Below are 26,160 nucleotides of genomic sequence, written 5' to 3' on the forward strand. Positions count from 1 at the left end.
AATATAAATGTGCATGCTCAAATATAACAACATGCATCGTCCCTCTGAGCCATTTTTCAGTCTGCCTGTGATTATTTCTGTCCGTCCATCACAATATCCTGATGTGCTGGAAAAATCATCATTGTTATTAATAGGGTGCCAGAGAAGGTGGAAAATAATCCTTTCTTTAGAGATGGGAAAACATCATCTAGATTTATAACTTCCAAAAATTTAAATGCCTCCAGTACTGTTGCTCGGTAGATTTGTTTATAAATAGACCTTACTGACAACATGCAGGGTTTTAAGTTGGCTTGCAGCCAAGGGGTCAGTACTAAGGAAACAGATCTTTGATCTACTGCACAAACACCCCCAGATGCTTCCTGTCAATAACTCTGAGCATTTGACAGCAACCTGGATTGCTGCCAAATACTGTGTGGGACAGATTAGCGTGAATCGGAATGGACGAAATGGGATTCAGCCATTTAAACAATAAATGTTTCATTCCCACGACAAAGACACATTTTAACTCGTAATCATTCTAATCAAATATTTCCATTCAATGTCCTGTTCATTATGTGAGTAAGTAGTATCACAAAACAATAAAGTGACCTGATGCTGCTTCATTTGTATAACTTTCAAGCAAATACCATTCCAATAATTAAATTCCGTTTACTGACAACTTCATGAAATGCGAGACAGAGATGTTGATGGTCCCAATTCCCCAGTCGATGGAAATCAGAACAATGGAAAAAATGCATCGAAATAATATTAAAAAACATCAGAAAACTGACTTGAACAGCGGGGATTCCTGGATTGTTCTGAAAGTTCTCTATCGCATTTAAACAGCAGCGTTGCGTGTACCTGATGTGCACCTTGTTCTATTGCACAGTGCAATCTGATTTCCGTTATTGAAGAGTTTTTTTCTCACAACTGCCAAGGAATGGAGAAATGATCAGTTCATAGCCTGATTCAATGGAAGATAAAACATTTATTTTTGTGATACTGTGCAGTGTGCAGCAAAGTCCTGATATCCTGTGATACTGGTGAATGTTAGACAGCTGGTGACCAATAGAGTGAGCTGCAAATACTTGAACGCTGAAAGAGAACTTCAATGATGTCCATGTCCGTCCCGATTCACTAACTTCTCTGTCAAAAGTAGATGTTAATGCTACGTTTCTCAGTGAACTCACTATTTAATTATCAGGAGGGAGGGATTCTTATTATTTTCAAAGGACTGCCTGCGAGATCGGGGATGTTTGACATATATAAAGAGAAACATTGGATTGTTTGAGAGTTTCTTCTCATCTCCAAAAGCAAATTGCACAGTAATAGCCATCCACACTGTAAATGGAATCACTTTGTTCATCCCCCGCATTTAGTTACAGAAATTGAACAATCATTCTGATAAATGATGCTTTATTATTGTAATGTGACAAAGACCCGGAATTATTGCAAAATAGTCTCACGGTCTCTTTATTTTCAAAATATGTTATTTCATCATTTTTAGATTTGTCTTCTTGTTAGCACCATATTTACAATGGATTTAGTTTTTGTTTAAATAAAGAGATGATGAACTGTAATATCACCATCAGAAATAATGGAGACAATACAATGAACAGATTCAGCCAAACTAATATCCCGATACAGATAAAATGCCCATTTTAATATTAATCTATTGTAAACCTCGAAGTCCATTCTGTTGGGGGTGTGGAAGGTGGGACGTGGATCCAGTCACCGCCTCCAGCAGGGAATCAACAGGCGGCGCCTGGAAAGCCGCCCCCTTCTGCCGGGTATTTAAATACCGCTCTCTGGGACCGGAATCCAACAGTCCGGGAGCTGGTTTCTTCACTGAGTTCCTGACACAAACATTTCCCCCAAATCACCAGAAAGATGAGCTCGGCGATTTCTCTCAGTTTGTTGCTGACTTTTTTATCTGGTGAGTATAAGTTTTGTCCATGTCTCTCACTGTTAACTGTGTCAATGTTGCTCTATCTCTGGAATGTTCCAGAGTCAGCAAACATTTCACTAAGATTCACCGTCGGGGTTTTTGATCTATTTTTACAGGTGTCCAGTCGGAGATTGTGTTGACTCAGCCAGAGGCAGAGACCGGGCATCCCGGAGGCTCCCTGACACTGACCTGTAAAACCAGCGGCTTCAGTCTTGGCGGTGCTTACATGCACTGGGTCCGACGGGTTCCCGGACAGGGGCTGGAGTGGCTGGTTTACTACAGCAGTTCATCCAGCAACAACTACGCCACAACAATTAAAGATCGATTTACTGCGTCCAAAGACACTTCAAACAATATCTTCTCTTTGGAGATGACGAGGCTGAAGATCGAAGACACCGCCATCTATTACTGTGCAAGAGACCACAGCGAGAGGAACCAGAGATGCACCCGAACAAGAACTGCTCGAAAGGGATTGGGCAATTTCCATCATAACCTGAAGGTCAGTATCTGTTTAAAATACAATAATAACGACAGTGATCAGAACCAAAACACAAACCACTTCTGACAAACCTAACATAGTGAAAATTAAACTTTAAACCAAGGAAACGAACAGGCATAATGGGCTGAGATTTTCACTTTATATTTACTGTTAACAGTTTCAACAATTACACACCTTGGTATAATGCTCGTTTTACTATTTCTGATACTTGGTGGAGGTGTTTCTAGACTGTGCTTTGTAAACTGCTGCCTACGTTGTAAATTACATCAGGAATACGGGTCTATTTGAAGTAAATATTGAACGGCAGTACTGAGCAGAGAGTGAGTGCAGTTTTTGTGCGGGTGTGTGTCACTGTGATACCACAGGGGGTCACAGTGCTGATCACAGCGACATCCTCATACAAAAACCTCATGGAAAGAGATTGTTCAAATTGGTAATCAGTACCACAGCAGAATTTTCAAAGTAAACGAGGCTTCAATGAATAATGCGTGCAAGTATTATTAGTTTGTAAAAAGGTATAAAACTCTTCCCGTAAAATCTATATTGACCGACATGCTAAATCTACACGGTGAGTTTAAAAACAATTCGATACCCTTTCTAAATATAATGACCAGATCAAGCTGAAATAGCTCACTCATTCGCTCGTGGATGAAGCGGAATCAGATATTTGAGAGAGCAGTGAAATTAAATCTCTGTATTTTACAGTTAGTAGGCGGGCACAGTATGTGTCATGCTGTGTCCCACTGTGATAACTAGATGGCACAACAGTTACTGTCAATACAAAAACCCTTCAGCACTAATTTACCGAGGCTGGGTCAGTGCTTTGTTTTACAATCCAGCATTATTTACAGTGCTGTATTATTTATATCCCAGCACTAAACAAATAGCGAGAATTAATATGGAAAATGTATGATAACAATTTGATCATCAGTTAGTGCTTTCAACAACTTGATCAGTCATTCTCTGTGAAATATAAATCATTAATGTTATTTATGCAGAGCGAACGGTATTCACCAGGGCAATAATAATTTCATGAAAAATGCAGTGACTTGTTTTCGCTCTGGCTTGCGATTTAAAAAAAATACTGGTGAATTTTTGCCTATTTTGTGCAGGGATGGTGATTGTATGGCCCAGCCTAGAGAATGTGACACTGTGACATCATGGAGGACTGGGGACAGGGGACCATGGTGACGGTGGCTGCAGGTAAGAACCATGCATTTATTTAGTCAGTGTTTTATTTGAGTTTTTGTTTTATATATTTTTTCTCGATTTTATTAATTCACTTGTTCACTGAAATGTGGTTTGGTGGATTCTGTGCTGAAAATCTTTACAATGTTTCATGTGATTTTACTTAATATGGGGGTTATATAATTCTACTGTTAATTGACAAAAGGTAATACTGAGTGATTCAGTCTCTTGCTGTGATTTGGTGTTTATCTGCTGAGGACAGTGTTTAGATGGGTGACTTCAAATGCCTTCTTTTCTTTAAAAAGTTCGGCGTTTCTGTAATGTTTAACCTCGGTGACATCTAGTGGTTGTGAGTTGCACCATCTACTCCACAAGCTTTTGAAATCTAACCTAATCTTAACAAAATGTGTTAAAGTTTCTGCATTAATGTTATGAACATGTTCGGCATAATCACAATGCTGGTTTTGTTATGTTATTGTTGTGCTCAGTTTAATTATTAGTTACTTTGGTGATGGGCGGATTGGCTGGATTTTTAATTGAGATTTTCTGCCAATGTGAAATTTGATTCTGTTGAAACTGTTTGTAGAATTGAGCTGCTTCTGCATGAACCGGGGTTCAGTCCCTCGGTGATGCATTTTTCTGGTGAGGAGATTGTCTGCTTGGGTGACTTTGAAGTAAAATTTATGAAATGGTTTGGCGATTCTGCATTGCTTACACTCCGTGATACTGAGCTGTTATACGCTTTGTGATTGAATACAAAGTCTGCTGGTTTTAAACTATTTGACGTATGTTTGCACACAGAAATCAGGGGGGCTTTTATATTAAATTGTAACAAATAATTGCTGGTTAAACCAAACCACTGTTTACGCCACTCGTCCAAAACATAGTTTGCCACTGCATTCACAATTCGGGATACATGCAATGTTTTACCTCGGTGGCACCAGATAGCTGCAGCTTTTACTATCCAAATGTTTAATATGTTTGAAATCTGTTTGAAATATGACCCAGTATGAATAAAATGTGGTAAAGTTTCAATGTTAATTTGTGGGACATATTCAACCTCCTCGCTATGCTATTGCTCTTATTCCAGATTTCTATTTAGTTTAGTCATTCATATATTTGGTGATGATCTGGTTTGCCGGATTGGATGTTGATATTTTCTTGCAATGATATTTTTGATTTTGTTGAATGACATTTGAGTTGCATCCCCGTGAAAAGGATTCATTCCCTCATTGATGTATTCTGCTGCGTTTCTGCTGAGGAGGTTCTGTGGTTGGGTCACTACGAATGTTAAAGTGCGCGAAATGGTTTGGTGTTTCGGTATTGAATCTGCATTGTTTAAACTCGGTGGCACTGAGCGGTTACATGTTTTCTTGTTGAATGCAGACAAACTAAGAGTTTGAAAATCTTTGCAGGGAGAAAACGGGCAGGTTTTGGGAAAAAAAATAAACATATCACAGCATTTTTAAAAATAAATTTTAACTAACATTTAGAAATTAAAATAAATCATGACATACAACGTTCATTCGGACAGTAAGTCGTTGCTGCAACTACAGACTTCTCATTCACAAATTTATTCGTAAAATTAAAATAAATTAAACATTTTTAAATCGGCAATATAACTCCATAATCACCAAGGATTATTTTATATTAATATCATTATTGATTAATCCCTCCTAATAGTTCTGCTGTGCTTTGCACACAACTGACATGACCAGAAATGTTTTTAGGCTGGAGATATGTTGTGATAATTCTGGAAACTGTTTCAATGATAATAAGCTGTTTCCACAGCAGTGCTCAGTTCATCAAGGTACTTTGCATTAGTTGTTATATACCAATGAAGTTCGCTTTCACATAAATACGAATTTTAGTGGATAAGACGTGGCTATTTGGCATTTTTGTGTCCGATTATTACATTCTTTCTGTGGAGGCACAGCATTTCTTCCAATTCATTTGTAGTTGGATGTCAAGGTAGTTAGTCACTAATGCCATTTCAAAAATTTTGGAATGGTTTGCTGTTTCTCAATTGCTTCTGTATTTTTTGAGCCCCGTGATCCTGAGCGGTTACACTTTTTCCAGCTAAATGAACAAAAACATCAAACTACGTTTAAAAATTATTTTCAGGATAAAACAAACAAGTATCAAAAAAAATGCAAGCCAGTGCATTTTATTCATGTTAACTAATAGTTGCAGATTAAAGCAAAACATGAATTATAATTCTTACTGCGTCACTATATCTCTGTTCGGGACATTACACTATCCTGAATCTGTTACCTTTGAAGTGCTCATTTTCAGAAAAAAAATTGTATTTTACGCCCAATTTTCTAGATTTAAGACAGAGAGGCACAGGTAGTTAAAAGTCGAAGGGAATTTTGAAATTAGTATCAGTTTAATTTAAAATAAGTTATTGATTCTTTGTTGTAATTTGACAATTGACCACTTAGAATCCCACATTTTGAATAATCTTGACAGAGTGAACAGTTTTCTGACAGGTGGAATTCGCCAACAGTAAACAATTGTTCAATTAATGGTGTTTGAATTGTTGTGTCAACAGAAACTGGATAGAGATTGATAAGTTAATACATGAAATTCAAAAAGATTAATTTATATACAAATATTATAATATTATTTAGTAACATTTGTAAGATAGTAATATTTGTTCTACGCTTAATAACACCATCATGGCTCCATTACTGCTGAAAACAGAATAAATGTTGAATAAAGATGAATAAATGACAGGATCGAAGAATCGATTCTATTGGAACATTATGTTTAAATCTTACTAAATATTATACTGAAGAAAAAGTCTCGACTTATTTTGTGCATCATGTTTCAATGTTGCAGAGGATTTGAGTCAATTGTCCTCATCGATTTTTTCACTGTTTAATTCAGATCTTCTTAAATTAATCAATATTTTCAGTAAGTAAATTATATGGATGATCCAAATTATTCAATCTAAGAAGCAGTTTAATCGATCTCAAACCGCCAGGTCGTTACAGCAAATACAAATACAGAAGCATGCATTTTAACACGTCTGTAGGTTATAATAAGGCGTTGGGAGTAAAAGTGGAAATGAAAACATTACAATGTGATTCGATTTAAGCAAATGAATTTCAAAATGTCTGAATATTTCCACTCTGTAATTTGAAGTTTATTGTTTAACATTTAATTGGAACCTTATTACTTCACAATGTTCCAGGCAAAGACAAGTTTTGAATGATTGAAAACTGATTTTATTGCGGAGTACAAACCAGTAACAGGAGAACTAACTGCCAATTAACAATAACAAAATATAATATTGGTGCTAATTAATTCAAAACAAAATACCTTGAATAGTGCACTGGTGTACAACATATCATCTGTTTTAAAGAATACTTAATTGTATCAGAAATGAATTCAGAAACAAAACATTTCTTTACTCAGCTCTGCTCAGCTCGATAAATTATTTTGCCTTTATTATTCCGTTGACTACATTTAATTAAGAAGTTAGTTCGAATCATGTAATGATTTTCAATGTTAATGTTTCCATGTTTGTTTAATTCTTATAATGTCATGGCATCTCTGTTAGGGACATTGAACAGCCCTGAAACTGATATTTTTGATTGCTCGTTTTCAGCGAAATTACATCTTTACGAGAGGTGATACAGATAGAGATAAATAATTAGAAGTCAAGGGATTTTTTTTTCAAATGAATACCAGTTTAATTTAAAACAGGTTATTGGTTTTCTGTTGTGGTACGTTGACCATTGATCAATGAGAATCCAAAAGTTTGAATGAAATTGACAGATTTAACAGATCTTTCTGCTGGAAACTCGGCTGTTGCACCGTTTGTGTCTGTTCTGTTTCTGAGCGTGTGGTCACTGTGTTGGGACCAGGAGCCTGCCTGACTGGTTATAAATTTTCCGGCCCCTTCTGCTGTATTTCGGATACTGAAATTTGACTTACTTCTTCAAAACACTTGTATCTGTGAGAAATGTGACTGTCTGACTCGGCGTATCAGAAACTAAATCCCTGAAGCATATTGTGTCCATCGGAAAAGCAGAAACGACAGACTGTAGAGGGAGAATTGGGTGATTTTTAAGCAGTGATGTACCGGCCTTGGGAATATTCGATGAACAAATACAAAGTGAGATGTACTATCTTGTGTTCCGTACTACAGCAGCCACTGAACTGTTTAGAATGACAGTTGAAGGGTCAAATTCACTTGCATATTATTTTTAATCTTCTAACGGTTTTTAGAGACATTTGCTTGGCCAGAATTTTTAATCTTCCCTAATTGTTCCTTCACAAAGTATTGATATGAAGCATCCTTGAACAACTGCAGTCCGTATGCTGCAGGCATCCGCTCTGCTGTTAGGCAGGCAGCTCCAGGATTTTGACCCAGCGACTATGAATAGAGACGCATAAGATAATGAAAGGGATGGATAGGGTAGAGAGAGAGAGATTCTTCCCGCTCAGAAAGGACAGCAGGACTAGGAGGCACAGCCTCAAGAAAAGGCGGGAGGGGGAGGCAGTTTAGAACGGAGTTGAGGAGGAACTTCTTCACTCAAAGGGTCGTGAATCTCTGGAATTCTCTGCCCGTTGAAGTGGTGGAGGCTAGCTCGCTAAATATTTTTAAGACACGGGTCGATAGGTTTTTGGCAGACAAGGGAATTAAGGGTTATGGGACAGAGTGGGAAAGTGGAACTGAGACATTTCAGATCAGCCATGATCTTATTGAATGGCGGGGCAGGCTCGAAGGGCTAGACGGCCTACTCCTGCTCCTATTTCTTATGTTCTTATGTTCTTATGAATGAATTGAGATATTGTTTCAAGTCAGGATGGTGTGTGTTTAGAGTGGAGCTTGCTGTGGTCGTGTCCACAGGGTGTGGAGAGTCTGCAGAAGGATCTAGATAGGCTGGGCGAATGGGCCAGGAGCTGGCAAATGGAATTTAATGTTGGCAAGTGTGAAGTTGTCTACTTTGGTAGAAAGAATGGTAGGAAGGACTATTACTTACATGGTGAAAAACTGCAGCATGCGACGGTGCAGAGGGACCTCGGGGTCCTTGTGCATGAGTCGCAAAAACCCAGCCTGCAGGTGCAGCAGGTGGTCAGGAAGGCGAATGGGATGCTGGTCTTCGTAGCGAGGGGGATTGAATATAAAAGTAGGGAGGTCTTGCTGCAACTGTACAGGGCACTGGTGAGGCCGCAGCTGGAGTACTGTGTGTAGTTTTGGTCGCCGCACTTACGCAAGGATATTTTGGCCTTGGAGGGAGTGCAGAGGAGGTTTACTAGGCTGATGCCGGAGTTGAGGGGGTTGAACTATGAGGAGAGGCTGAATAAACTAGGCTTGTACTCGTTAGAGTTTAGAAGAATGAGGGGAGATCTTATTGAGACATATAAGATGATGAATGGGATGGATAGGATAGAGGTGGAGAGGCTCTTCCCGCTCAGAAAGGACTGTAGGATTAGAGGGCACAGCCTCAAGATAAAGGGGGGGGGGGCGGTTTAGAACAGAGTTGAGGAGGAACTCCTTCACTCAAAGGGTGGTGAATCTCTGGAATTCTCTGCCCGTTGAAGTGGTGGAGGCTGCCTCGCTAAATATATTTAAGACGCGGGTTGATAGGTTTTTGATAGGCAAGGGGATTAAGGGTTATGGGGAGAGGGCGGGAATGTGGAACTGAGACACGACAGATCAGCCATGATCTTATTGAATGGCAGGGCTTGCTCGAGGGGCTAAATGGCCTACTCCTGCTCCTATTTCTTATGTTCTTATGTTCTTATGTGTCCATATGTGGCTGCTGCCCTTATCCTGTTAGGATGTAAAGGCAGCGGGTTTGGGCAGTGTATTCTATGGAACTTTGGTGAGTTGCTGCAGTGCATGTTGTATATAATACTCACTGCTGACACTGCTTGTTAGTGATGGAGAGAGTGAATAGGGTGAATGGGGGGGGAGTAATCTTGTGGGTGGCTTTGCCCTGGATTGTGTCAAATTGCGTGAGGTTTTACAAGTTTCTGTCTTTGAGGAAAGAGGAAATTATTCAATTGCGACTGACTTGTGAAAGATTTAAATGTTTTTCCAACACTTGACCCACAGTTCGTGTTGTGCTCACTTGTCAATCCCACTTACTGTGTGAGTGGGTGAGTATGTGTGGAGTGAGTGTGCTTTTCCAGACTAAATCAGCTAGATAGAGACTTACACACATCACACACTCACACACATAAATAGACACATACAGATGCTCATATTCTCTCACACATACACACGTACATACACACACTTACTTTCTCTCTCATACGATGTCTCTCACACACATTCTCTTTTTCTCACGGTCTACATACTCTGTCTCAAATACAAAAAACAGACATACTCTCGCCCTCTCAATCAGTCTCTCACACTTCATACACAAAAATACTCACACGCACACACCTCCACACACATTCTCTCTTCCACGCAGACACACACACACACACACATAGTCTCACGCTCTCGCACACGCACTCTCTCTCACACTCTGTCACACACACTCAAGTTGTCTCACATTTATGCACACAGACACTCTCTCAATTCCTCTTGCACAAGCATCTTTCTCTCTCTGTCACACACACATTTCTCTCCCTTTTGCACGCACTATCTCACACCTGTACATTCTTGCTCTCACACACTAGCTCTCTCACAAACACTCTCTCACAAACATAGACCAATGCACACACTCGAACTTATACACAGACAGTCTCTCACATAAGCAGAGTCTCGTGCAAACATTCTCTGTCACACACAAACACACACACACACATACACACACACACATACACTTTGCTTCTGTCACCCACACACATCGCACGCATCTTTCTCACTCACACGCAATCCCATGCACACTTCCACACACTCATGAACAGATTATTTTGCTTTCCAATAGGCACACTGTCCCCTCTTGCAAACGCAGCCCACTGTCTCGCACATGTGCAAACACAATCTATCACACATAGGCACCTTCATACACACATTCACCCTCTCTCTCTCTCTTGCACACACACCCAAATGCCCTCTCACACACGTCCCACCTCACATACGTCAGAGAGACTGTCATTTACATCATAGAATAAAATCATAAGATCCTACAGTACAGAAGGACGCCATTCAGCCCATCGAGTCTGCATCAACAGGAATCCCACCAAAGCCCTATCCCCATAACCACATGTATTCACCCCAACTAGTACCCCTGAAACTAAGGGGCAATTCAGCACGACCAATCCCCAAACCCGCACATCTTTGGACTGTGGGAGGAAACATGAGCATCCGATGAAACCCAAGCAGACACGGGGTGAACTTGCTAACTCCACACACAATGACCCATACCAAGAATTCAACTGTGAGATGGCAGCGCTAATCACTGTGCCAGGGTGCAACCGCCCCACCACCACCACCCCCCCCCCCCCCCCCCCCCCCCCGGTAACATTGGAATGAGGATGGGATTGAGGAGCCCGAGTAAAACTCATGTGAATAAGTTTCGGTGGGAAATTCTTCTCTGTTTGGAATCATATTTAGCACAAAGCAAAACGGTAATGGTTGTTGAAGGTCAAACATCTAAGTTGAGATATCACTGCAGGAGTTCGGCAGGGGACTGTTCTGGGACCAACAATCTTCTATTGCTTCATCAATGACACATTCCATCCAACATGAGGTCAGAAGTAGGGATTTCCATGTGTTACACCAGACACAAAGACACAATCAATAAGAAGGGATCTGGCTGAGAATAAGGCCGCCTGGCTCCCCAATACTGGTGTAAACTTGGTGTTTGATTCCTGTGTGACCCTAGTTTTGCTGGAAGCTTCCCTTCCAGCTCCCTCAGTCTGTCTATTTGTTCACTGATCCGTGTTTCTGAAAGAAAGGCCCCGATATTAAAGCAGCTGCCCGGTGATCTACACTGATTCCTGACTTTACACAGCCCTGTTACTGAAAGCTGATCAATGGAGAGAATCGGGAAAAGATTGATGGAGAGGAAGAGGAGGAGGTGGCTCACTGACTCTCTCACCCTCACGCAGACTTACTCACTCACCCTCAATCTCTCATCCTCACTCAAATATCTTCCCTCACTCACCCTCACTTACCCACCTTCTCTCACTGACACACTCTCACTCACTCTCCCTCATTCACTCACCCTCACTCACTCAACCACAATCACTCATCCCCACTCACTCACCCTCATTCACTCACCCTCACTCACTCAACCACAATCACTCACTATCACTCACTCATTCTCATTCACGCTGACTCACTCACGGTCACTCACTCACCTTTGCTCAATCATCCACCCTCACACACTCGCCCTCACGCACTTGCCCTCACACACTGGCCCTCACGCACTCAACCTCAGAAACTCACTGATCCTGATTCACCCTGAGTCACTCACTCACTCACTCATATTCGCTCACCCTCTCTCACCCATCCTCACGCACTCACCCACAAGCACTCACACACCCTCATTCAACATCACTTGTTCACTCAAACACACGCCCTGACTCACTCATCATCACACCCTCACACACTCGCTCACTGACGATCAGTCACACATATTCGCTCACTCACTCTCATCCATCCTCACTCACTCACCCACACTCACCTACAAACCCTCATTCAACCTCACTCGTTCAACCTCAATCACACACAGTGACTCACTCATTCTCAACCCTCACTGACTCAGTCACATTCACTCACCCTCATACCCTCAGTCACGCACCCACATTCACTCACTCACACGCACTCACCCTCACGCGCCTTCATTAACTCACTGTCACTCAGCCACCCACACTCATACACCATCACTCACTCAACCTCACTCACTAAACCGCATTCACTGACTTAGACCCTCAGTCAGTCACCAACATTCATACTCACCATTCACTCATCCCACTAATCCACCCTCACTCACCCAGTCTCACTCACCCTCACTCACTCACCCCATTCTCTCACACTCACTCACCCCACTTACCCACCCTCACTCAACCAGTCTCACTCACTTTCACTCAAACTCACTCACTCACCTACCCACCCTCAATCACCCAGACTCACCCCCACAGACTCAAGCTCAATGACCCTCTCTCCCTCTCACTTACACCACCCCACCCAATCAAACTCACTCAAACTCACGCACCTACCTTCACTCACACACCCTCACATACTCGTCATCACTCAACTTCACGCACCCTAACTCACAAATCCTCAATCACTCGTCCTCATCAAAACCTTCACTCACTCACCCTCACTCTCCCACCCATCCACATTCATTCTCCTTCACGCACCACCCTCAATAACACACTCTGACTCACTCACTCTCACCCCTCACTTACTCAGTTATATTCAATCCCTCACCTTCACTCACTTTGGTCAGAGCTCATCAATATCCTGATCATACCTACTACACATATCCTTTCATCCCTTCAACACCAAAAGCTATATCTGATATAGAAACATGTTTGTATCAATATGTTTGATGACTTAATAAACGCAAATAAGAGTCTAACTTGTTCAATTGGCTATTCTTTCCCAGCGACACCATCTCCGCCCATTCTCTACAGCCTGGTCTCCTCCTGTCAGCAACACAACTCCGACGGCTCCGTCATCTACGGATGTTTGGCGATGGACTACTCTCCAGATGACTCCAAACTGACCTGGAAGAAAAATGGGCAACAGATCACCACTGGGTTTAAGACTTACCCGTCAGTGCAAAACACGAAGGGAACCTACACCCTGAGCAGCCAGTTAACTATCAGCGACTCAGCAGGAGAATGTCCCAGAATTGACTGTGAGGTTCAACACAGAAGCTCAGTCAAGAGCGTTGAAATGCCATGTAAGTGTTGTGGAGCTTGTATCAAACAGAAACACTGTGGTTAACATGTAGGGCCTTGGTTATAACTCAGTTAAATAGATGTGCATAATCCAGACCCCTGGATTGTTCCAGCTAGTGTCTGTTGACTGCAAATGAGTTACTAATGTAGACAAAAGTTTAATTGATCCACATCTCCTGCAGGAAATGACGAATTTTTTTTTCTGAAGGTCCTAAAGTTCTCCATCCAACTGTTATCCTCACCGTGAGTACCAGTGAAGAAATCTCAAGCAGCAAATTTGCAACCATCGTCTGTTCAATCATTGATTTCCAGCCAAAGTCAATGACGGTGAAGTGGCTGAAGAATGGGGAACCCATGGATTCAGGAATTGTCACCTCTCCCGCCTGGAAAGTGAACGGGAACTTCTCCGCCAGCAGCCGGCTGACAGTCTCCGCTGGGGAATGGTTCAGCAAAGCAGTCTATACCTGCCAGGTTACTCATCAAGAATTCACTCAGAGTCAGAACATCAGCTCGACTCGGGGTAAGAGACTCAAATCGTGGATAAAATATACCATTCTGATGTTAATTGGAATTAGGGATCTACCAAAGTTAGTACAAAGCATCGAACAATTTCTAAGTTATTGTCATGTAGTTTGCTGCATTCGGACAGTGCTACTCAGAATTTCATCACAACAGCAATTTTTGATATTCCTTCATGAGATGTGCATTTATATTCCATCCCTGAGGGCACTTAAGTGTCAACCACGTTGCTGTGAATCTGGAGTCACATGCATGCTAGGCCAGATAAAGACAGCAGGTTTACTTTTCTAAAGAACATTCGTGAACTAGGTGGGCTTTTACAACAATGGCTTCATGATGATCATTTGACTTTTAATCACAGATTTTTATTAAATTCCCATTTCACCATCTGCAGTGGTGAGATTCGAATCTCTTTCCCCAGAGTTTCGCCCTAGGTTACAACGCCATTGACAACACACCATGCCACTGTCTCCTTTTGAAATAATGTTCCCTTCTGTCTTGAAGTGAGTGAAGTGGCCTTGACGTCACCTTTTTTCTTGAGACAGCCGGTAAGACTTGGAGAGACAGTCGGTATCGAACTGTTTCACAGGTCACAGCACAGGGGTAAAATATTGGAAAATGCATCTCAACCTTATAAACCAACGGCCAGTACTTTGTTCCTGAGTTCAGGGTGGTATCAGTTGCAATGCTGATTCATGAGAATGATACAGCAGCTACAATACTTTAATAAAGGGAAGAATTTCATAGGACAAGCTGGTTTGCTATCGCCTATAGAAATTGGAAGGCGATAGTTGAAGGTTGATACCTCGAAGGCAACTTCATCTCCTTCATGCTGAAGACTGCTGTCCTGCTTCTGAAGGGGAACTAGGGTTCATTTTCATTTCTCATTCACAGATTCTCACCAGTGCCATGATTCCACAGTGAAGATAAAGCCACCACCAATAGAACAGGTCTTACTGGAGGCGACCGTGACCTTAACCTGCATCATTTCCAATGCTCCTCATGGAGTCAACGTGTCCTGGATCCGAGACAGGAAGTATTTGAAATCAGAGATTGCCAAAGAGGCTGGAGAGGATCCTGACAGCGTGATCAGCAAATTATATATCTCGACACAGGCCTGGCTGAGTGGGGCTGTGTTTGACTGCGTGGTGAGCCATCAGGATCTGCCGACTCCTTTAAGAACATCTATCCACAAGGAAACAGGTGAGCTGAGACATTGGAACAATAAATGTAGGGTCAAAATGTAGGCAGGGTTCTGAGGAATGTGGAGGAACCGAAAGATCTTGGGGTTCATATCAACAGACCTCTAAAGGTTACCACTCAAGTGGATAGAACCGTGAAGAAGGCTTATAGTGTGTTAGTGATTATTAACAAGGGGTTTGAATTTGAGAGCCGTGGGGTTATGCTGCAACTATATCGGATCACATTTGGAATATTGTGTGCAGTTCTGATAACCTCACTATAAGAAGGATGTGGAAGCATTGGAGAAAATGCGGAGGAGATTTACCAGGATGCTGTATGGTTTGGAGGGTAGGTCTCATGAGGAAATGTTGAGGGAACTGGGGCTTTTCTCTTTAGAGCAGAGGAGGATCCAAGCCGACTTAATAGCGGTTTATAAGATGATGAGGGGGATAGATAGAGTGGAGGTGCAGAGGATATTTCCTTGGGTGGATGCAGCTGTTATCGGGGGCATAAATTTAAGGTTCATGGTGGGAGATATGTCCGAGGTACATTATTCACTCAGAGAGTGGTTGGGGTATGGAATGCACTGCCTGCTGTGATAGTGGAGTCGGACACTTTAGGAAGTTTCAAGCGGTTATTGGATAGGCACATGGACGAAACCAGAATGATAGGGAGTGGGATAGCTTGATTTTGGGTTTGGACATAGCTCGGCACAACATTGAGAGCCGAAGGGCCTGTACCGTGTTGTACTGTTCTATGTTTCTATGTAATTGCATCACTGTATCTATCTCCAGTGGAACTGTACTAGCCAATATTTAATATTCAGTGCATTAATGGTCTTTTCTAACTGGAAACTCTACTAACTGAAAAACTTTGGGCCGATCGATATTTTTACGGGGAAGTTTGATGTGTTGATGAATGAAAAGTGAACTGAAGACGATGTTATTGAGTTTAGATCGAATAAGAAGAGCCTGATGTGGGGCATGAAAAACAGAAAACCAAAAAGAAAAAGTAGATCAGTTGGGCCGAATGGCCTGATTCTGTGCTGTAAACTTTCGGAAACTTTCCAGTCCGCCCCCCTGAGTTATTTGAGGAAACAAGAGTGTTCACCTCTCCTCCAAGCTGGAAGTCATAAATGGAATCATTTAAAATCAAAAGTGAAGCACACTTCCCTGGTATCTAACAAGCCGTTTCATTGCCTCCAGAATCCTCCAGTTTATTGACTTTATTGTACATTTTCTGCAGATCCAAATCCGCGGCAACCGTTCGTCTCTGTCCTCCTGCCCTCGGCAGAAGAAGTCTCCGCTCAGAGATTCCTTTCCCTCAGCTGCTTAGTGAGAGGTTTCTCCCCCCGAGAGATCTTCGTCAAGTGGACCGTCAACGACAAGCCGGTGAATCCCGGGAACTACAGGAACACCGAGGTGGTGGCGGAGAGCGGCAATAGCTCCTTCTTCATGTACAGCCTGTTATCCATTGCAGCAGAGGAATGGTCCAGCGGCGCTTCTTACTCCTGTGTGGTGGGACATGAAGCCATCCCCTCGAAGATCATCAACAGAACAGTTGACAAATCCAGCGGTAAACCCAGTTTTGTGAACATTTCCCTTGCGCTGATGGACACTGTTAATTCATGTCAATGAGAATCACTCACTTACATTAAAAACCTCAATAAAAAGAATAAACTATTTTCCCTCTAATGATAACTGAAATACCCAATTGTTTAATTGTTTTTTTGTCCAGTTTCACTTCGATTATATCTTTGGTTTGAGTCAGATATTTTAGGGTCCCGAGCCCAAATCTTGCTGAATCAGTGCTCCCAGCGCAGACACACCCTGGGTTAGAAACAGAGTAAAGCACATTCATTCCAGAATTCTGCAAAGTAACTTCACTGACTTTCCTCCCGCTGAGGAAAAATCCGACAATTTCAACATTTCTGACAAACAAACACAACATGTATATTTCTGAGTTCCTGCTTCTCTCATAGTCCATGCCTTTATCCATTGATGTCAGCTTTCTGCTGCTACACCACACCGAATGGGAATTGAAGTGAGGGTCACACAGCAACATGGAGCAACAATCCTCCCATCAGAGAGAGGGAGAGTGAACGTGTTAACATACCGGATTCCTACTAACCCAACAAAGAGAGGGGAGGAGTAATAGCTAACCCCTGTACCACAACTTCCTCAATGAAAAGAGGAGGAATGTCATTATTTAATCCACTGCACCAACACCTCCTCAGTGGTTAGAACGATCAGATACATTGCATCACCGGGTAGAGAGGGGGAAACTCTGAGCTCACTCTCCTCCCTCTCCCTAAATAGCGCGTTTGGAAGGGACCAACTCTCTACCATAAGGACCCTGTGGCCAACAGCGCAAATTAGCTTCCGGTTTATTCGCTGCTGATATTTAAATATCATTACCTTCACCATTGTAATACATATAACATTACGCAACACGATTTCAACATGCTTCAACTTTTTTTTCATGTGCTGGCATTGATTCCCCATAATACAAATTTAAACAAATAATAGAATCCTCCCCGGTTTTCACTGTTCGGCCACTAAGATTTCTGAGATGCATCAATGAATTATTTTATTCTTTCTCTTGATATCACGGTGCCACTCACACAAAATAAATTTATACAGCAACACATTGAAAATGTGCTCCATTATTCGTATTGACTGGATCATGTTCAGTTATTGATTGAGGGTGAAAATTGAAGCAAGAGTTAGAAAATACACACACTGACAATACTGCCGAAAACTGTCACAGTTATAAATACAGACATAGGCGTACAAACTCAAACACACACGCACACACACACACACAAGACACACACACACACACACACACACACACACACATCAACACAAATGCATAAATACATGCGCAAATACATATACTCACGCATATGTACACAAATACAGAAAGACACATTCAAATACGCACACACAAAACCATGCACAAATACAGAAATACGGAAAGGTGCATTCAAATACATGCACAGAAACATACAAATGCACAACACATACACATGCACATAACCACGCAGATACATGCATACGCAACGATACAATTTCACACAACATAGATGCATGCAATACTTGCACAAACGAACTCACATGCAGAGAAATATGAATGCGCACACAAATGTACTCATAGACAACACATACATAAACAAAAATACACACTTACACAAATAGACACAAATACACCCACACACAAAAAAATCACCCAAACACAAATACATCCACACACAAATAAACATTGGCATGCACACACACACATATTAACTCTCTCTCTCACACACACACAGACGCACACACACATACAAACACACACACACACAGAAACACACACACGCACACCAACACACACACATACACAGACATACACACACACAGGAATATATAGACTCGCGTTTGTACAAACAGGCACTAACACAGCAACATACGCACACAATCAAGTATATACAAACGCACGCACACGTATACACATAAATCACACAAGTACATACATTTATGTGAGTCGGTACACAGACCCAAACACAAACACATACATGCATAGGCACAACACAGACAGATACACATTGATGCAGATCCACATAAATACGCAAACACTAACATATACTCAAATAGCACGCATTCACGCTGACAGGAATATGGATATAGAGACACACAATGTTATACACGTTAACAAACATATACGGAAATGAAAATAAACAAATAAGCAGACTTTATATAGATGAACTGACAGCAAAACATTTGCACGCAAACATGTAGACACAAACATTCTCATGTTCATACTGCGCATAACACCATAGCACACATGACGAAATATCAAAGCAAAAACTTCAAGACATCGTTATAGAGAACTATCAACACGTATATACATATATGTTAACAGGTACACATGCAGGCACATGGGGAAACTGACGCACACAGAAAGGGAAACAAACATTGCTAGAAGGACAGAAATTAACACATAGCAATAGGCATAAACACATGTGCACCCATTAAGATTGGCATTAATAAATATACATAGACTTAACACAATAATAGAGTCATACATGCACTATGACAGAAGAATAAAATATACACACAAACACAGACACACAACTACACAAATCAACACAGGTAAATGAACGCGTACATTAACACTCTTGTACATATATTAACTCAGAGCAAAAGATTAATGCAGAGCACGAGATGCTCATGCACACGCACACAAATGAAAAATCTTAAATACAAATGGTAGGTAAATGATGAAAGTAAAATTTAAACATGAATTTTAATGGACATATCTACCCGCAACTAGCTCAATGTACATTGCACCAAAACCACGTTGAGAAAATGAATTAAGCTAGTGATCTTTTAACCATTACCACCACAAATAAGAAAAGATCAGAAATTACATCCCAGTTCTTAAACAACAGCATTCACAGTTTACAGATCAGTCACCATCTGTGAAAACAATCATTGATCAGTGAACGTTCCTCGATATCAGTCATAATATTCTTCAATGAAGGATAGTGTCAAATGGATCAAAAATGAACTGATACTCAAGAAAACATCTTCAATGCTTTCTGACATGGACTGTCCAAGAAATGTGCATAAATATCAAGTGTGAAAATAATTACGGAGATCGGTTACTGGGTGTCCTGAACTTAACAGTAGATACATATTGAAAATTATACAGAGAGAATACATTAGCAACTCATGAAGGAGAACGGGGAGATGAAAAATAACAAAATGATTTCCTGGATAAATTAAGCAATCTAATTTCATTTCCTGGTCTCCAACCTCCAGACCCCACCGACCGCATCTGGATTGAAGACAATGAGGATGATAACAGCAACATCTGGACAACCGCTTCCACATTCATCGTCCTGTTCTTCCTGAGCATGTCCTACAGCACTGCCGTCACTCTGGTGAAGGTGAGCTAATTCAATTCACTCACATTTCAAACTGGCAGAATGGATTTGAAAAATCTCTCAATATTTCACTGATTAAAAACTCTAACATTAAGTCCCGCATCAGAAACATCTGCTTCAATATTGTCTCTTTCTCTTACAGATCAAATGACGGGTTGAACTTTGGACGCTGAAGATTTCCCTCAGCTGATTATCAAGATCTGTGTATGGCTCAACTACAATATCAGCTCTCGGTGATTGTATCAGTAAAATTCTCCCAGCTTATCATTCTGAATCTGTAACTGAGGCTACCTTAGATTTTATTTCAGTTTTCAGTGTAAATTGTTACAATGTTTTGTTACAATGTACTTACGGTTAACAGTTTCCCCGTAGTTCAAATTTCATGTATAAATAAGAAACTTGTTTTATTTCTTATTCACATTTGTTAATTCCTCTTCCTATTAATATCCTGTTTTCTATTTCTGGTATATGTAACAGATGTCCAAATATTGACGGATTGCCTGTGCGTGTGCTGTATTTTCAATGTAATGTTCAATCGTTATATTCACTTTTCTAACTTTAAAAAAAATCGTTGCAAAATATTCACTGAATTTTTAAAATAAACATTGAATAAAAATTTAACCGTCTCTGGCTTGGCTGAATTCCGTTCTGTAAAACCCATGAACTCCGCTCCATTCCCCTATTATAGAGTTTCCCCACCTCCCCCTTTCCCAGACAGGCATGTACCCCCAGTCATGTATGGGATGTGGTTGAACTCAAGGCCCTTCCCTGAAAGAGTAACTGCTCCACCCAGTGATCCACTTCATCTCTGCCTTTTTATGACAAAATCCAGAGACAGAATGAGTGAACAATGAGGAGACAAGGGTGATTTCATTCATAAAGTGGTCTGTCACTGACGAGTTTCAGATAATTCTAAACAGCAAAGGCTCTGCTTCATCAGAGGCCGATGCAGGACAGAGCTAGGCAGGAAATAGTTCCCTCTACACTGCCCCTTAAAAAAAACTATCAGAGCCGCTGCAGCATGGATTAACAGAACGAATATCTCTGTACATTGTCCGATGATATACTTACAAGGCAGACATACCACAAGCTAGTTAGAGAACACGTACAGAGCAGTGATGCAAACCATGAGGTGAAGCAAAGAGACTGAGGTGTATTTCACAGAAGCACATTATCGATTACAAATTTCCAAATTGTGACTAGTGTTATGGGATAATTTGAAGTGACCAATACTGCCTTTAACTACAGACAATATCAAACTCACGAGGCAGATAAACCTCCTCAACTCTCCGTGCAGGAGCAAGGCGCGAAATACAGGTGTCAGTACAAGTGGACTGTGTCATGGACACTGCCAAGGCGCATGGCGTGAAGTGGGGCTGAGTAACGGGGAATTTGTAGGGGGAGGGGGCTGACAGGGGTGTCTGAGGTGGGAGTGGAACTGAGTGGACTGCCTAAGTGGTGAGGGAGTTGAGTGGGGTTCTGAGGGTGGGGGTGGCTGTGTGGCGATCTGAGGGAGACAGAGGCGAGTGGGGTTTTGAGGATGGGGCGGGAGAGTGAGGAGTCTGTGGGTGGGGGGGGGGACGGGTTTGGTTGGGGTGCTGAGGGTGGGCAGGGCTGGTTGAGGTGTCTGACATTGAAAGAGGCTGAGTGGGTGACTGAGGGGGAAGGAGGCTTCCAGAGGATTATGGGATAGGGTCTGGCTGAGACTGTTGTGGTCCATTTGGACTGGTGCAGACCCGATGGGCCAAATAACTTCCTCCTGCACGGTTGGAATTCTATGATTCTATGACATAAACACGTATTGCGACTGATTAACACAGGATGGAATTGTCCTATCCCGCCCATTACGATTCTCATGGCAGGCGAGACACAGATCGTATAAAAGTCCGGTGACATCAGGCGGGATTTTCTGGCATTGGAACAAACACGGCCAGAAAATCACAGCGTCATTGAGCTTTACAGCATGGAAACGGGCCCTTCGGCCCAACCTGTCCATGCTGCCTTTTTTATAGACCACTAAGCTCTCCAATTGCCGGCATTTGGCCCATTTTCATCTATCTTATCCATCGAACTGTCTTATTGTTTTTTTTCACTGTCAAAACTGTACCCACCTCTTATCCCTCTGGCAGCTTGTTCCAGAAACAATTGCTCACCCAGACCCTTTCGTATCTTTTCAACTCCCCTTAAATCTATTCCCTCTAGTTTTTGTATCTCCTGCCTTTGGGAAATGATATTGAATATCTAGCTGAGCAGTGCCCCCTTTATTTTCTAGACCTCTATAAGATCAACCCTAGGCTTCCTACACCCCAGGGAAAATGTTCTAGTCTATCACGTTTCTCCTTAAAACACAAACAACCAAGTCCCGATACCCTTTTCATAAATATTTTCGGCACTCTTTGTCATTTAATAATATCCTTCCTATAACAGAGTGACTAGAACTGGACAGAGCATTCCCAGTGTGGCCTTACCAATGTCTTGTACAACTTCAACAAGGTGTCCCAACTCCTTTACACGCTGTTCTGACCAAGGAAACCAAGTATGCCGAATGCCTTCTTCACAACTCTGCCCACCTGTGACTCCACTTTCAAGGAGCTATGAACCTGTACCCTCCCAGATTTCTTGGTTCTCTAACTGTCCCCAGTACCTCAGCATTAGCTAAGTGCTGTCCTGGATCGATTTATCAAATGCATCACCTCACATTTATCTAAATTAAACTCCATCTGCCGTTTATCAACCCACTGGCCCAATTGATCAAGGTCCCGTTACAATCAGAGATAACCTTTTTTCACTATCCACTATGTCATCAATCTTGGTGTCAACTGAAAACTGACTAACCATGCCTCCTAAATTCTCATCCAAATCATTAATATCAACGACAAATCACAGTGGGGCCAGCCATGGGTTAGAATTCACAAGTTATTTTCTCCAAGTTTTTGGGTTCAGAATTTCCCCATTTTTTTCACCGATTCGATGTTGGTATCTCTACAGTTCCAGGTTTAAAATGTTCTCCCTTTACGGACAGGTGGGTGGGGGGGGGGATACTTTTGTACAATGCTTTCCTTTTTTGTCACAATCCCATCTCCCAGCGGGATTGAAAGATACTGGTCAACCCTTCCGATATTTCCAAAATTCCTTCCGTCAGGAACGCTCACACAGAGCCAGACTTTTTTTGTGCTGCATTTACAGGAAATATTTTGGATGGAAAATATTAACCTGTTTGTTCAGTGACTGTAATTAATGTTGGGATTAATTCAACCGGTACTAATCGTGTCTTTGGAGCATTCCTGTCCATGCTTCATAAAGGAGTCCTCCCAGTGTTATGCACAGTATCAGTGGGAGTGTCACAGTGATAAGCAGCTCCAGAAAGAGGGAGTCGAGGGATCAACATTGGGAGAAAGAAACTGCAAGCTTACTACAATGGACAATCCAATCCAGGAAAGGTAGTTCTGGATGTTCCCAAAATGGATCAGCATCTGAGGGGCACAGATCCGAATGTTACAACAACTGAGAGGAGTTTATTCTCGATACTTTACTTACTTTCTCAAGGTTGGCTGTCTACAGCTAAGCGTGTTGAATATGTACTGAAATTCATCCGATATTTTTACTATCCAATCCTGGCTATTGTTGGTGTCCCCGGTAAGTTTTTCCACTGATCATTAATGATGTAACCCGTGTTTAACTCTGCCACTCTTGCCGCCTGCTCTAGCCTGTTTGTGATTGTTGCTTGTGGTCTGCATCCTTATTGAGTTATCACATCTACAAAGCGCGGATGACTATGTTAATGATGCCCGCGTTGTGGAGTTTAGTTTGTAAAGATGTAAAAGATGTTTAGAAAGATCAAAAAGAATTGTGAAAACCGGGAGGCAGAGTGGGGGGAAGGTGGGGGACGGGGGACGTGCAATCTCTTTAAAAATGTGTTTTTGTTTGACGCTGAGATGTTTTAATTGCAGAGTACACAGAAACTTGAAGTTGTAAGACTTACTCTAGAGGCCAAAAACATAGGGGTTGCCTTGGTAATTGGCACGGCAGGCTTTGCATTGTGGTCAGCACAGTCCGAAGTCTCACAACACCAGGTTAAAGTCCAACAGGTTTATTTGGCACCATTGGCTTTTGGAATGTTGTTCTTTCTTCAGGCGAGCGAGGAGCTGTGTTCAAAAATAGGACATATAAAGACATAAATTCAATTAACAAAATAATGGCTGGAATGTGAGTCTTCACGGGTAAACAAGTCTGAAAGATACAGACAATGTAAGTGGAGAGAGGGTTAAGCACAGGTTAAAGAGTTGTGTATTGTCTCCAGCCAGGGCAGTTAGTGAGATTTTGCAAGTCCAGGCAAGTCGTGGGAGTTACAGATAATGTGACGTAAACCCAAGATCACGGTTGTGGCTGTCCTCGTGTGTGCGGGACTTGGCTATCAGTGTCTGGTCAGCGATCCTGCACTGCTGTGTGTCATGAAGGCCACCTTAGAGAACGCTGAACTGAAGATCTAAAGCTGAATACCCATGACTGCTGAAGTATGCCTCAACTGGAAGAGAACACTTCTGGTGATCGACAGCCCTGGGTTTGCAAAATCTCACTAACTGGCCTGGTTGGAGACAATACACATGTCTACAACCTGCGCTTGGCCCTCTCTCCACTCACATTGTCTGCATCTTTAAGACTTGATTAGCTCTAAAAACTCACATTCCAACCATGATTTTGTAAATTGAGTTTGTTTCTTTATATGCCCTGTTTGTGAACAGAACTTCCACTCATCTGATGAAGGGGCAGCCCTCCAAATGTTTGTGTTGCCAAATAAACCTGTTGGACTTTAACCTGATGTTGTGAGACTTCTTACTGTGTTTACCCCAGTCCAACGCTGGCATCTCCACATCATGGTTTTGCATTGTGCCAGCCGATGAATTTAAATAAAACACACAGCTAAAAGGGACCTATTTGAAGTTATTGTTGTTGCCAACCTCAAGCCAATCTGAGTCCAGGGTTGTTGATAGGTCATTAGGATTATATAAAAAAACACACAACTGCCTTCAGAGCAGATCCACCAGTGCTTGAGCCAGGAGTACAACCAGAAGCAGAGCCTGATCACCTGAAGCAGTTAGATTTAAGACAGACATGGGGAGAAATTACTTCTCTCAATGGGTGGTGAATCTGTTGAATTCAGTGTGGTGGATATTAGGACTTGATGAACTTAAGGAGACAGACAGAACATTGAATGGTAATGGATTAGAGCACGGGCTGGGGGTGCGGTTCGTTGGGGGGGGGGCGGGGTGGGGGGAGGGGGGAGGGGGTGGGGGCTGCTTTGGAATGGGAAGGGGGAGGGGGCTGGGTAGTATCGTACTTGTTGTGCCCCTGATAGTTAAGGGCATACTTGGCAATTGTCCAGAAGGCCTATTCCAATGGAGAATTGTGCTGTGCCTGCTACCATCTGGCCAACTTACAACAGGTCATAGAGTCACTGAAAACAAAACAGGGGAGAAAAGCTCTAGTGACTTCGGGTTTTATTTTCAAGGTGCAGACTGTCCAGCCACGGCAATGACATCTGCGGACCTGTTGCGGAGATAGGTGAACTGTCGTGGATCCAGGCAATCTGGGAGGTTGGAACTGATTCTTGCCATAACTAACCTCCTGGTGCATCACATAATATTGGACAAATGTGATACTGGACAATTGTCATTAAGGCAGGCTGCTTGGTTTTTCTTTGGTAACGGCCTTGGTTTGAATATTTTTTTTTAACCTGGCGCATAGATCAGCGACTTTCCGACTGAGAGAGGACTCACTGCGCTTCACTGGTCCAGTAGGTCATAGTGGGGCAGCAAAAAAATATACTGGCACTATGAACAGTAACTATACAGTGAATCCTGAAGCTTTGAAAGCAAACCCTCTGTGCCATTCGAGTGTGAGATTACTATTTCTTCCAGTGTTGTGCGAACAGTGGCCACAATGCTGTGGTCTCCCCTACAGGGTATATTCATTTGAAAATATTATAGAGATTCTGAACTGCCGAGGCATTAGGATCTCTCTCTGCCAACTGCTGGTACTGTCCAGAGGAAAGGGTGAAACCAGTACTGCTTGGTACCAACTCTGCTG

General features: G+C 42.0%; 1 protein-coding gene across 1 annotated transcript in view; it reads left to right on the forward strand.

Annotated features, from left to right (window-relative positions):
• Positions 1-13,966, forward strand: part of LOC145363577 (Ig heavy chain Mem5-like) — a 35,236-nt gene extending 21,270 nt beyond the window's left edge. Inside the window, exons 2-6 of the mRNA XM_080218760.1 lie at positions 2,044-2,357; positions 3,596-3,629; positions 13,145-13,444; positions 13,651-13,769; positions 13,859-13,966. Coding sequence (XP_080074886.1) covers positions 2,044-2,357; positions 3,596-3,629; positions 13,145-13,444; positions 13,651-13,769; positions 13,859-13,966 — 875 coding nt within the window. The remainder of the gene's footprint in view (positions 1-2,043; positions 2,358-3,595; positions 3,630-13,144; positions 13,445-13,650; positions 13,770-13,858) is intronic.
• The last annotated feature ends 12,194 nt before the right edge of the window (positions 13,967-26,160 follow it).

The sequence above is a fragment of the Carcharhinus amblyrhynchos genome, unplaced genomic scaffold (assembly GCF_965287045.1).
Source record: "Carcharhinus amblyrhynchos unplaced genomic scaffold, sCarAmb.v2.hapA scaffold_39, whole genome shotgun sequence".
In the NCBI taxonomy this organism is placed as follows: domain Eukaryota; kingdom Metazoa; phylum Chordata; class Chondrichthyes; order Carcharhiniformes; family Carcharhinidae; genus Carcharhinus; species Carcharhinus amblyrhynchos.